General features: G+C 41.4%; 1 protein-coding gene across 2 annotated transcripts; it reads left to right on the forward strand.

Annotated features, from left to right (window-relative positions):
* Positions 1-452: 452 nt before the first annotated feature.
* adtrp1 (androgen dependent TFPI regulating protein 1) lies at positions 453-5246 on the forward strand. 2 transcript variants are annotated; one of them, XM_083770101.1, is made up of 6 exons: positions 453-628; positions 765-902; positions 1358-1459; positions 2568-2683; positions 3793-3953; positions 4075-5246. In XM_083770101.1, the coding sequence occupies exons 1-6, from the start codon at positions 467-469 to the stop codon at positions 4098-4100; spliced, it is 705 nt and encodes a 234-aa protein (XP_083626227.1). In that variant the 5' UTR covers positions 453-466; the 3' UTR covers positions 4101-5246. The 2 variants fall into 2 exon arrangements, with proteins under 2 accessions (XP_083626227.1, XP_083626226.1); XM_083770100.1 differs by having other exon boundaries at positions 4083-5246.
* The last annotated feature ends 8571 nt before the right edge of the window (positions 5247-13817 follow it).

A 13817-nucleotide genomic window follows, 5' to 3' on the forward strand; every position in this document is an offset into this window, starting at 1 on the left:
AGTAAAATATGGTACGTTTTACTTCACTTCACTACATTTATTTATTTGTACAGCATTAGGTACTTTACAGAATATTATTACAACATTCAATAGCTGAGCGAGTTGAGCCCAAATGTACAGTATACCTCTCGGTTAAAACAATGGAAATTGGATACTTCTTCCACCACTGATTCATTCTGATTCATTCACCACTAGTCAGTATTATATTATATTAATTTATTATTAATGTATAGGCTATCTTTATAAGGTCACATTGTTGTAGGCTAAATACAAATATATATCAATCAATCATTCAAAAAATCTATCAATCAATCAATCAATCATAAATGTTATTGTAACAGTAATTACTAATTAGTTACAATAACACATTAAACTCCACCAATACAAGCAGCAGTGACAGCTTCACAGGGGGACAGCCTCCTCTTGGCACGTGACTAGAGGAGCTGTCAGACTGTTCTAGTGCAAAATGGCTGCGGCCGCATCCTGGGGGTCGTGCCTGTGCGTTCATACCATAATATTTGCATGGTACGTTTTCACGATAACCAAAAATTGCTCATTGAACACGGAGAGACACCCAGGAGTGAAAACATACGGCGGGCGATGGAAATATCTGACCTTCCTCGATCTGGTAAGAGGTGTTTACCTTTCTGCATCTTTATAAGATCAAAGGCATGGTGCTCGTAATGTGTGCATGTAGCCAGCATCACACACATCAAACTATTTCTAGGAGTCGGACTGAATCATTCATTGCCATTTGCCAACAGGTCCTGCAGTGCGTGTTCTTTGGATTATGCGTCTTCATTGACATCGTTCACCTCATACTACCTGCCAAAGGTGTTCCATCCCTGTTGGTTAAAATAAGGGACAAAATATTCACTATTCTGGCTTTCCCTCTTGCTGCCGTGAGTATATTTGACTCTTTTTCATACATTGCATAATGTCTAACATAATCCTTTCTATTAGATAGGGGTGCTGTATAAATTGATATATTCTGGTATATAACAGTATTTTAACAGTAAGTTAAAGCTACATATATTCTGAGAGTAATCATTGCTACAGTGTTAAGTTACAGGAGTCTCCCCATCTCTCAATTAAAAAAAATAGTATTCCAGATCCAATTTTGTCAGCTAATTTTGCATTTCAACAATTTCAATTATTGTTTATCCTGTATGTGTGAGTTCTCGATTGATTGGATGAAAATGGTATTCTGACTTGAAAATGTATTTATGAGCTGGAAAGAGTGCATGACCTGTTACTCTGTCTGTAGTAATGATTGCTATCAGCATATAGTCAGAGCCATTTGAGTTTTTAGCACTTGTAATATAGGCTAATCCACGACTCCTTCATGTTTCCACAGTTTGTGTTTTCCTCTTTCTGGTCATTATACAACTATGACAGAGAGCTGGTGTATCCCAAGTACCTAGATGCCATTATCCCTGTCTGGTTGAACCATGCTATGGTAAGTGTGCTTTAATGTGTCATTAAACAGGACTTTGGACAAATCAGGCTAAATGGGGTATACTAGTAATGGTTACAGTTAAGGCTCATACATAGTCTGGATTTTCGGTGGTTAGGTGACCACCGAACTACAACATGACGTCACGAGCCGCGGTGAAGAGCAAACCACCGCCACCGCTCCAGCCCTTCTCTCTGTTTTTACTCACCACCGCTCAACGTTATTTCAGCTCTGGTGGTCAACTCACCACCGGAGCGGTGGTCACCTCACCACCGAAAATCCAGACTATGAATAGGCCTTTAGGGCTGTATCCACTTTACAGTTGAATTCTAAAAGCATGACCTGTATCACATGCTCTTTAGACAAGATCACAACACGTGTTTTCTCAATTGAATGTTTGATTGTGTGTGTGTGTGTGTGTGTGTGTGTGTGTGTGTGTGTGTGTGTGTGTGTGTGTGTGTGTGTGTGTGTGTGTGTGTGTGTGTGTGTGTGTGAGTAGGGTTGGTTTGTCCTGAACACACTACTGCTTTTGTTGCTTTGATTATTGCATGTTAGGGCTTTCACTATGAATATAATCATCTGTAATGTCTATAATAACTATAACGTAATGGCAAATTATAGAACAGTCAAGTTAAGAAAGACATAACGTAATAATTATATCACAATAGTACAATATGCAAAACATCCCAGATATGTGGTCTCTTATCACAATATTAATATATTATTATATTAGTCCCCAGCCCTAATTGCATATTTCACACTCAACTGTGAAATGCTTAACACTTAAATACAGCACAACTTGAACTTGTCTGCTTAATGTTTATGCCAATCTTTGCTACTAACCGAAGATTGTTATTTAATCTATTTGCTCACAGTCAGATAAAAGTTTGTAATGCTAGACTGCCAAAGGCCACCATTTTTACATTCTCTCTTCAAACGCCCATTATTCTAATCTACAGTATGTTTACTGCTGGCGTGTCTCTGGTTGAAGTTACAATATCACCTGTTCTCAACACTTTTTGTAATGTCCTCCTGACTAACTACTATGTGCTAGCTTCACCTTTTTTGTTCCGCAATAAAACTCCTGATCTGCATTTCTTTCCATTTGCAGCACACTACCATCCTGCCCTTGGTACTTGTGCAGATGTACATTCAGAATCATAAATATGGCGACAGAATCAAAAGCATCCTCGGCTTGGCTCTCTTTGCTTTTGTGTACCTTTCATGGTAAGACGTGATTTCCATGATGTCGGGCACAAACCTTGTATCTCCATACTATGTCATTTTGTTGACATAGTATGTTTAGGGTAATAATAAATTATTACCCTATTTTATATATTTATATATTTTTTTCTTTAAATTGTTTGCATGCCCTATTTTGACACACCAAAAATAACAGATTGAAAATGGTAGTAAGTTTGTGTGTTTTATAAATATTGATCCAATGAAAATATTAACACCCCGAACGCCCGGGGGTATTTGGGACCATTAAATCAGGGCGCATAGGTGCACCAGGCACCATCTTGGATGTAGCTGAAGTAGCTAGATGTAGCCAAAACACCCTGAGGATTGATTTTAGATCAAGAGTTATTCACGTTTTAAGATTTTCGATCTCATCCACTAAAATGGGAGGGACCACTTTGGATGACGTCCCAACCGGAGATGTTGCCCAACAGGCGCTCCCAGCCTGTAGAGAGGTGCGCTCTGTTATGATATCGTTAATGTTCCGTCCTGTGATTAATTCCCGTCCTGAGCGTCGAGCGTAACTATTTAATATGACCTCTGTTTATGCCGCTCACTTACAGGAGCTTGTGAATCAACAATGGATTCATTGGAACACCGTTTCTTTTTACTGAGACTAGACAGGCACCAGCCATTAAATTATCTGGTTTATTAGGGTTTTATAAGGCAATATAGAGGGTATGCATGTGACATCATAATCATACCCGGAAGTTATGTGGGAATGCCTACTGAGTGGCCAAACAGAAAGGTTCTATCTGATTGCATTAAACATTAAACAACGTTAAACTCACTTTGCCACTCGATTTGTCCCTCACTTTATGCATGCGTATACCCTCTATATTAGAAGTGCACAAAGCTCCCAGTCGAAGTTTATACAGGTATAATAAATCCTTGAGTAGGAGCTTGCAAAGTTACAGTGTGCAGACTTCTATTTCTGATATTGTGTTCCCTTGTTGGTCCTGCACCTGCCATCCACCGGATGTGCCAGTTTTATTCTTTCTTTATTAGGGGTTTACTTTTATCCCTAATAAACCATTGAAATAGTTAATTAGATTTGTGTCCCGTTGTGTTTTTGTATTGTCACTGTGTGTCAGGGTCCTGTGGGTGCACTATGTCTCAGATATCTGGGTGTATCCCATCATGGCCAAGCTGAGTCCAGTGGGTCTGGGGTTATTCTTTGGGATTGCGGCCCTCACCATGGCTCCACTGTACCTGCTCGGGGAAAAACTCTCCCGCAAGATCTGGGCCAGTGCAGGTAGGAGCAGTCTGAAGTAGTAAGATTGGTGGAAAGTCACCTTAATGGGTTAATCTATCATTCTTGACTTGGTGTGGCCATAATTAACAAGATTTCCTAACGTGTCTCCTGTCTCTGACAGGACCTCAGAAGAAAAAGAAGAAGTAAGACTTGGTTGGCCTGAGGGACAGGGAGGGGTCTGTGGTGGCACAGGTCATAAGGGACACGCCCCTCCAGCACTGACTACCTCCTTAAGGACAGAGTGGGAAAAACGCTTATGACTATACAGACTCGGAATATTACCTTCTCATTTCCTGTAGGATGACTTACAGTAATCCATCAAATGCATATTGTCACATCAACTCTGTTGTGATTCTTATTGGAGCAGACTTGCACTGACGTAGCATATTCTTCACCATCATGCTATTCTATAATGGACTGCATCTGACAGTTGACTTGACACTTATTTTGATTTCTCATACTCTCTCTCTCTCTCTCTCACCTTCATCACACGACCACATTTTCTCAGATATGGTAGCACACATGCACATAACAACACTTCTCTTCTCTTTCATCTCTGTGTGATATTCCAATACTTACTGTACATCATAATCTTGTTTGAAACAATATTGTACATTTAGTCTGTGTGAAAGGGACCATTCCTACTGTTCTGTCGCTGTTCAATCAAATTGCTGAATTTAGATAAAGATGTTTTTTAAAGTAACTTGTAAAAATAATTATTGCTAAAAATGATATACAGTGCTTTTAATGAATAATAATATTAAGAATTGTATCTCTTAAGTGATTGCTGCTGTGCTGATTATGTTTTATTTTTCACTGAAATGGAAGAAATAATAGGGGGAGCTTTTGCCAAAAGTAATAGTGAAAAGGATATTCTTACTTTCACAGATGATCATAACCATATTGTATGTTTATGTTCCATTCATCTTAACCACTTTTAGCCTGTCATCCCTGTTTTGGGAAAATCATTACAGGCCAATTTTCCTTTTAAAATAGTGAAAATTGCTGATCTACAAGCACTTGATGTGCTTTGAGCTTGTAGAGCTCAAAATGCTTGTAGATCATCTATTGATTGCTCATAAACATGAACAGGTTGGCAAAATAAGAAATCGTAAGCAGGTGGAATAGTGACTGACTTACCACAGAATGTTTAATGAATGAAGCTTTTTATTTTGAAATGGCATTACTACTTTTAAGTACATTGCTGCGAAACGAAACAATTTATCCTGGGAAAAACACTTTATGCGAGTTATTACAAACACATTTCCTATTAAAATAAATGACAACAACTATTACAAATAGTTACAACTATTTTTGTGGAAAAAGATTGAGAAGATTGACTGACCCTAGTTATATTCTGCCTGATACTACTTATATCCTGTAGACATTGCTGTGCTTCCTGAAGGCCACAAGGAGTCATAAGAGCCGATGGTGAGTATGTACAATGTACAGAGTCAGACATTAAGGCTAAAAGGATAACACAAAAACATCCTGGCTGGGGACATGTTTCCATTGTGCTTCTATGTATTCGATTTATCAACATTACAAAAATCACACTCGTGTGAAGAGAGAGGCGCTCTATATCATCATACAACATCATCATGCATCACATTCCGTGCTCAGCCAATCAAATCATCACAAATTACATTCTGGCCAATCACACAAAATGAACACATGTGATAGCAGTATTTAGTTTATTGTTTGGATGCCAGTTCATGTTCTCATCTACTCTGACACATATCTTTCATGTCACTTTAACTCTGAAAGCTTGACAAACAGTGTCCCATGCACTCAGCCCAAATAGATAACTCACCCTGCTTACAATTAAAGCCCCGTCCTTCACTGACGCCCTACATATAATATATCCCCTCTGTGGATAACATGTTATGGTAAACATCCTCTGTGAAACTGGGCAGTTTTGAAAGAATCCAGTGGTTTACATCTTTTAATGGATGGTGTCGGGGCATTCCACATTTTGGTGGCAGAATTGTCCCATGTGGATTCAGTAGGCCTACTGCTGTATGGGTCCGAGACAACAGCAGGAAAAAAGCCTGCATAGAGTCTACACAAGAATGCCATGAATCAATGCCACTTGGTGTCACATGGGTGGACTGTATCAGAAACGTGGACCTCTACGGGGGCCCCCCCATGGCCACGGGTCACAGACAAGGTTATAGAGAGAAGGATGAGGCTGGCTGGGCACTGTCACCGTCAGGCACCTGGAAGCAAACTGAGACTGCATGGGAACTATAGCCCAGGGCACATCCAGGAAGAGAAAGAGGCACACCAAGACTGCATGGGAACTATAGCCCAGGGCACATCCAGGAAGAGAAAGAGGCACACCGAGACTGCATGGGAACTATAGCCCAGGGCACATCCAGGAAGAGAAAGAGGCACGCCACCTACTGTACGTAGACACTAGACACACTCCGGTGTGACAGAGGAGATAATACTGTGCAGAGCTCAAGATCCTGATGTGTGTGGAGGGCAGCCATTCAGAAGTCTCAAGTTGGTGTGGCTACTTCGCATTGATCAGTATTAAGTAGCTTTGCCGAGCCATGAGGCCCATAGGGCAGAAGCCTATCTCCTGTTTCTGTAGCGTGAGGCAGCTTGATGTACAAGTACACCCCCTGGACATGACGCCAACCCTTGATGCTGAGTGTCAAGCAGGGAGGCACTGGGTCCCATTTTTAGAGACTTTGGTATGACCCGGCCAGGGATTGAACCCCAACCTCCCAGTCTCAGGGCAGACACTCTAACCACAAGGCCACTGAGATGGTAATGATGGGTATGAGTGTTACTTAAGGATTTGCTTATTGGGCCAAATTACATTCTGTAGCCTATAAGTCTTATTATAATTTACAAAGCGCAAAGAGTAAGAGAGAGATGTCCAAGCCAGATTTTTCCCAATATTTATAATGCTTTCTACGGTCTTAATGTATGTACCACATAGACACTTCTTGACAGTTAAATGCCATTATTATTACACAAACTGAGATGAACTTGTTAATGTGTAGGCTGGAAAATGAAAACTTCCATAGGCCTACTGTGCTAAAGTGTGCATATGACAGTGCATGCATATATGTTCACTACATGTATGTTCCTGGCTAGAACTCAGAACTTGATTAGCTCTGGGAATGTGATCACTGATCAGCTCACATTACCCTTGTCTCCCAACCAGATCTAATTGCAGTCGCCAGTCCTTCCCATCAAATACAGTATACTACTGTATGTTGTCTTAACTTGTCTATGTTATCTGTGTGTGTTCATCTAAGAGAAAAAGATAACTACGTGAGAAATACACTAGGCCTACACTATTCATCACAATTGTTCTAAAATAAAAGACATCCAACGAGCACATTTGGAAAAATGATCACCTGCCAGGACAGAAAGTAGTTAATAACATGTTTTTATTAAACAAACACTGCTGATAGAAGAAAGAGCGTATATACAGCTGCAATGTTGTGAGTTTGACGTTGTTTAATACAATCAGATAGGAATTTTCTGTTTGGATGTATGGGCTGTCACTGGGAAATTGCACCTAGTTACCACCCTGCCAAGAAAAATGGCACACTTGCATTTCATAACTACCTAAAAGAAAGCAACCCAGACACGGATGTCCCCTTAGTCAGCTGGTCCAGGGACTGATCACAAACGCAAGCACAACCACCAGACAGAAAACCCATTGGAGTTAACCAGATTATAAGAAGACATAAAGAAAGCTACCTGACATACAGGACACAGTGGACAGAGACAGAGGTCAGGGCCAGGGGTGACATACTGGACAGGGCGGAGGTCAATAGGTCAAGACTACCCAAAACCAAAGCAAAATGGAACGCTATCTATCACTAAAAAGAATAGAATTGGCTGAATACCTGAGCACGGTAAACAACCCAAAACGTAGGAAAGCCTTGACTAGTACAAACTCCGTGAACACAGCCTTGCAATAGAGAAAGGCCGCCACAGACAGACCCCGCTCCCAAGGAAAGACAGAGACTATGCACCCACTGCACACAAAATGTGGTGGAAACAGAGCTACACATTCTAACCACCTGCCCATACCAAGACATCAGAGACACATACTTCCCACAGATTACTGATTGGAGAATATAAATATTCTCTATGTTCATATACAAAATACACTTACACGCTTGCATCTCCATTTACGGTTCTATACTTTACGGTTCGCTTTGATGTATTGACATACTTTACGGTTCCCCAAATAGCAGATCCACAAGCTCACCCTTCTCGTTTTCCTGAAACAACACAACCAAGTAAGTCCTGATTCCAGCACTAGATTTCAGCACTAGCAGATGTGTCGTCCAGGCCCGTGTACCTACATATCACGGACTGCTCAGGGCCTTCTCCAAGGTCAAAAGTCTTGTCTCATATTCTAGTTCAAGCTGGTTGCTCTCTGGCAGGATGCCAGTTATTTACCACTTGGCAAGAAGACCCACCCACTGTTGAATTCTGTGCGCGTTATATATGCAAGCAAAGTGCATCTTTCCCCATGTTCTCATAATCTTTCCTTAAGATAGGTTGTGAACTCATCACCTGTCGACATATTATTATAACTGTTAATAAATTGGACATCATCAGACCAGACCTTCTCCAGATTGATTTATTCTCTGCTGAAAAGTTGACAAATATTACACACACCCAATGTGAGTTTGAAAACTATTACCAACGACAAATAACTCCCACACCGAATTACCTATTGGGAAAAATACAACAATGTGCAAACACAGCAGCAAGATTTGTGAACTGTTGCGACAAAAGGTTAGCCAATACAATACACCATAAAGACTACTATCTGTACCAAGTAGGCTGCTAGACCTACTGCACACAGCTGCTACCTTTAAACACATCTTAAATCTGATCTGTGGTTCTTTTGTATAGGCCTACTATTTAAACAGTCTTGAGAAAAAATGCTGCTATTTGTCCCAAAGTGACACAATGTGACATAGCTCTGTTTACAAAATGCTACCCCTACAACCACGTATGTGTCCCCATTTTCAACAGTTTTTATTATATTTTGACACTTGCTTTGGCAAGGAATTATTTTTCTCATGCCAATAAAGCTAATTTTAATTCAATGTTGTTCCTTCAGCAGCTCTGTCCTCCCTCAGCTCTATGTCCCCTCATCTTAGTATGAGGTTATGGTAACGGTTGGGTTGGGGTAGGTGTTCGAGTTAGGGATTGTGTTGGGGTTAGGGGTTAGGGTTATAGGGGCATAGATATAGGGCTGATGAAACGATTATAGACTCCCTCTCAGATTTATCTGCTCATTGCTTTATCACACAACTGTTACTCTACCAAATATCACAAATCCCATGAGGAACTGTACACAACTGATCCATCCATCTTCAACTGCTTATCCGTAGTCGGGTCACAGGGGCAACAGCTCTGTGAAGTAAAAAATATAGGCTTTACTATTATCTCCTTCTGTCAGGTGCCCCCCCCCCCCAGTCATAAAACATGTGTGAATTCTTGATTAGATATTATCTAGTCTTCAGTTTGCCAGGGAGCATAACAGGAAACCTGGAGAGGCCCCGAAGAGGCCCTCCTGGAAGGCCAGTGAGAGTACCAATGTTGACACTGTGGGTGTCTATAGTGTCTATAGCTCCCCAGAGATGGCGAAGACAGGAAACTAGATAAGGAACTAAGTGACCCTTCTGACCCATTGTTTGAACTTCTGTAACGGACTGTGTCTATTCTGTTTTTTTGTTTTGCTGATCAAGCATTTGTAGACAAATCCCATCTACGGGAGGGTATAAGAAGAGACACACATATGCTCGGTCTTGGGAGCTAGGGAAACCTTTGTCTATCACTTTGACTTTGTACTTTGTCCTTTTGTACTTTGTCCTTTTGTACTTTTGTCCGCGGATCTTTCAATAAACTTTCAACTCTATTCTTATTCATTTCTTTAAGATATTTTTTTGCGGCTTACGCCTTTATTGATTTTTTAAGGGATAGAAAGTAGGCTGACAGGAAACGGGAGAGAGATGGGGGATGACATGCGGTAAAGGCCGTGTCGGGTCCGGGAGTCGAACCCGCGGCACACCGCGACTGGATCACCAGTCCGGTGCCCAGACCGTTACGCTACGGCCTGGGCCTCTTATTCATTTCTTGTCAGTTCTATATTTCTTATTCCTTCGTGAAATTTCCACCACAAGCTACACCAGAGTGTTCCAGACTTCCCTCTCCAGAGCAACATCAGTTGCAAGGCCAGTGAATTGATGTGTTTCCTCCAACTGCGCCTTGGTCTGCCCCGGGGTCTCCTCCCAGTGGGACGTGCCTCGAGGACCTCCCTAGGGAGACACCCGAGAGGCATCCTCCTAACCAGATGCCTGAACCACCTAAGCTGGCTCCTTTCCAGGCGAAGGAGCAGCGGTTCTCGAGTCTCTCTTGTGTGAATGAAATTTTCACCCTATCTCTAAGGGAGACACACACACACACACACACACACACGTGCACGTGCACGTGCACGTGCACGTGCATGCACGCGTGCGTGCACACACACGCACACACACACACACACACACACACACATGCACACACATGCACACACAGGTTGTAGAATGATGATAAATGTGTCTGGTCAGAGAGATAAGGTCATTCCCATGTCAATGGATAACCAGGAAGGTTCATTCAGCGTGTGTTCAAGGCCAATCAGTCTCAAAATAAGCACTAAGCACTGGTGAAATAGTAACTATACCGTAAGTACATTTACTCAAGTACTATATTTTTACTGACACATTGTGAGCTAGCTAGTACATCACAATGTACAAGCTCACAATGTGTCAGTGAGCTTGAGTGAGCTTGTAGATCTTGTAGATCTGCTATTTCAAAGGATTGTTATACATTTTAGACATTTGAAACTTGTGAAATGGGAACTTCTACATAATGATGAGTACTTTTACTTTTGGTACTTTAAGTATATATTTTTTTATGCATGCCGATCCTTTTGTGCTTTCACTCAAGTCAATTGTGAATTCTTGTAACAGACTACTTCTACAATTGGGTACTGATACATTACTTTTACTTAAGTACCAAATGTGAGTTCTTCCATCACTGAAAATAAGCATGCAGATTGGTAATATCAGCACAGGAAGTAGCCACACGCCAGTGACTGCCCGGAAACATGCATGACTCATGACTCTGGGCAGTGGGCATGTCTGGACATATATAGTTAGATAGAGAGATTTCCGTTCTACCAGTGAGTGAGGTTCCTTTCTGTTGCATTTACTTTTCAAAGTAAAGAAACCCTGGCGATGGCCCAGGCCGTAGCGTAACGGTCTGGGCACCGGACTGGTAATCCAGTCGCAGTGTGCCGCGGGTTCGACTCCCGGACCCGACACAGCCTTTACTGCATGTCATCCCCCCATCTCTCTCCCGTTTCCTGTCAGCCTACTGTCTGTCCCTTCAAAAATCAATAAAAGGCGTAAGCCGCAAAAAAATATCTTAAAAAAAAAAAAAGAAACCCTGGCGATAACTGAAGTGACAAACATGAGATTGATAGTAGCTCTGGCAACTCTTTTACATGGATCATTTATTTTAACCTAGCTAGCATTGCATCCCTATTCTGGTGTGAACATTCTGTGGAAATAGTAGCCTAACTTGTGACGGGTTGTGATTTTGAACTTGTAGATCGGCTATTTTCTGAAAAGATATACTCCAGTCAACTCAGTATAGGGTTTATTGTGGGAAGTAAATCTTACTAGGCTCCAGGGACGGCAAGGGGGAGCCAAATTATGAAAATTATTTATTCTTGTGCTGCCACTGTCACAAAAGCCCTTTGACCAAATAGAATGGCCACATTTATTTGAAACAAAAAAGATTTGGAAGATATGCTACACCAATTTCCAATGTTTTGCCAAAAGCATACGCTTGTGGGTATCTCTGCATGCGGTTGGTCAAAACACAGCAGTACAAAATGAATTAATTACTGTTGTATATCTGTCCATTGTCTAATATAAATTCTTAAATCTTTTCTTTGACGTTTTGTTTTAGATGTTGAGCTCCGGCATGCCAGGTTTCGTCGACCTGCAACGGCAGGATGTTCTATCTAGCCACATCCTGTCACCAGAGCTGTCAATTTGCATTGTGTGGTTACAGTAGGTGACGTGAGACACAGGTGTCAGAATAGTTGAAATCACAGAATGTTCCATTGCTATAAGCACTTTCCTTCAAACAGACCTCTGATTATGACGCTAGTGCACATAACAATAGTCATGAATCCAACACAATAACTCTATGCATGGCAGGTTTCGCCCTCTGTCAGGCCGGACGGCCGAAAGACAGACGTTCTGAAGGCCGGAGACAAATGTTTTCACTCAGGAGTGTAATTAAGCAACAAATTGCTATGCAAAATCTGTGGTTGTACCACAATCATTCAATCAGTTTCCTTTCTTTTCTCCGGCGCTGTTGTTGTGAAACTTTGCACACACACACTCCCATTATACCAAGGACATGATGTGCCAAGAATTGATGTGATTATAATTCATCCTGTATTTTTGCATGTTTAGCTCCTGTTTTGGGTGTCGTTTCAAGCTGAAAAGGTTTGGGAACCGCTGCTTTAAGGTGAACACCGGTTATCGCAAAAACATGAACAAGGTCAGTAAAGGGGGAGTGCATGGCTCTGTGCCTGGCATAGAGCACAAAGCAGGCCTGTTCGAAATGTCTCACAATACATGACTGCAACCTAACATATTTAGGGATACTATAGGTGCGCTAGTCACTTCATAACATCCTTCAAATATATATTTTTTCCCATATCCGGTATACAGTACACTAGTTGACTAGGCACTTGCCCGTTGGACAACTACAGGTCATGTTCTACTTGCCCCAAGGCCATGCCCACTTGCCTGAAAAATAATCGTCCATTATAAAATGATAGGTAAAGTTTTAATTACCGTTAAATTTAACTTTATTTCTTTTTACTATCTGGGGTTGTGTGATAAAAAGTGTCATACCTCAATTTTATGCCAAATATCTACATGGATATGACTATGGGTTCACACTTGTTATTTTAAGTGTAGCAATAGTGATAACAGCACGTTATAGGTAAACTCATTTTACATTGCACAGACCAGAAGACAGAGCGCTCTTGGCACGTTTAGACAGGTATCTCGTGTTGTGTTTATACTAGACTGTTGCGACCACTCTCAAACGAGCACTTGCCCGGTCGGGCAACCTGAAAGCAAACTCCACCTGCCCGGAAGTTTTATTTACCTGCCAGGCGCAGGTAGGCAACCCTTAGTGTCAACACATAATGATGTATACACCTACAGTTTTGCACAGTTTTGCACAGTTTTGCACGCAACCACACCCAAGTGCAAGTGCACGCATCTGCCTAGGTGGTGGCAGACTTCTCGGCGAGGGCGTGCGTAACATTGTTACATGCAATAATATACTTTCTGACATCCAATGCAGCCACGACAAACAGAATACTGCCACTCTGTAACTCTTTGTGTACCATTACTAAAACAGTGCAGCTTTATGCTCCAATATCACAACAGCTCATCTCATCACAGCTGTGCCTGCTGGTGTAGCCCCTTTCTGGTTTGTTTCTGAAGTTGAAGAGACACATTTGTGTGGTGTTACAAATACAATAGTTTACCATAGCTAGAATTCGCTGTAGCTGATTCAATGCAATACAATATCTTGTTTTGATCAAAAGTGTTGGAACATCCATCTTTAGAGCCCCACCGTTAGGGAGCCAAAAATATTATTATCCCTGTGTATAGGCCTACAGTAGGTCTTGTATTGATAATTAGGGATGGGCTATTATAATTTACCGGTATATGGAAAGAAACAAGAGAATGTGTGGATGTGTCAGTGCTATTTCTCAGACGTTCAGGC

This window comes from Protomyctophum parallelum (genome assembly GCF_964188405.1).
Source record: "Protomyctophum parallelum genome assembly, chromosome: 7".
NCBI classification, from domain to species: Eukaryota; Metazoa; Chordata; class Actinopteri; order Myctophiformes; family Myctophidae; genus Protomyctophum; species Protomyctophum parallelum.

Excerpts from the sequence above, each read along its gene's own strand:
- adtrp1 (XM_083770100.1), top strand. The coding sequence starts at position 467 with ATGGCTGCGGCCGCATCCTGGGGGTCGTGCCTGTGCGTTCATACCATA. Across the intron at positions 903-1,357 it reads TGGCTTTCCCTCTTGCTGCC|TTTGTGTTTTCCTCTTTCTG; the intron begins GTGAGTATATTT and ends ATGTTTCCACAG. Across the intron at positions 1,460-2,567 it reads TCTGGTTGAACCATGCTATG|CACACTACCATCCTGCCCTT; the intron begins GTAAGTGTGCTT and ends TTCCATTTGCAG.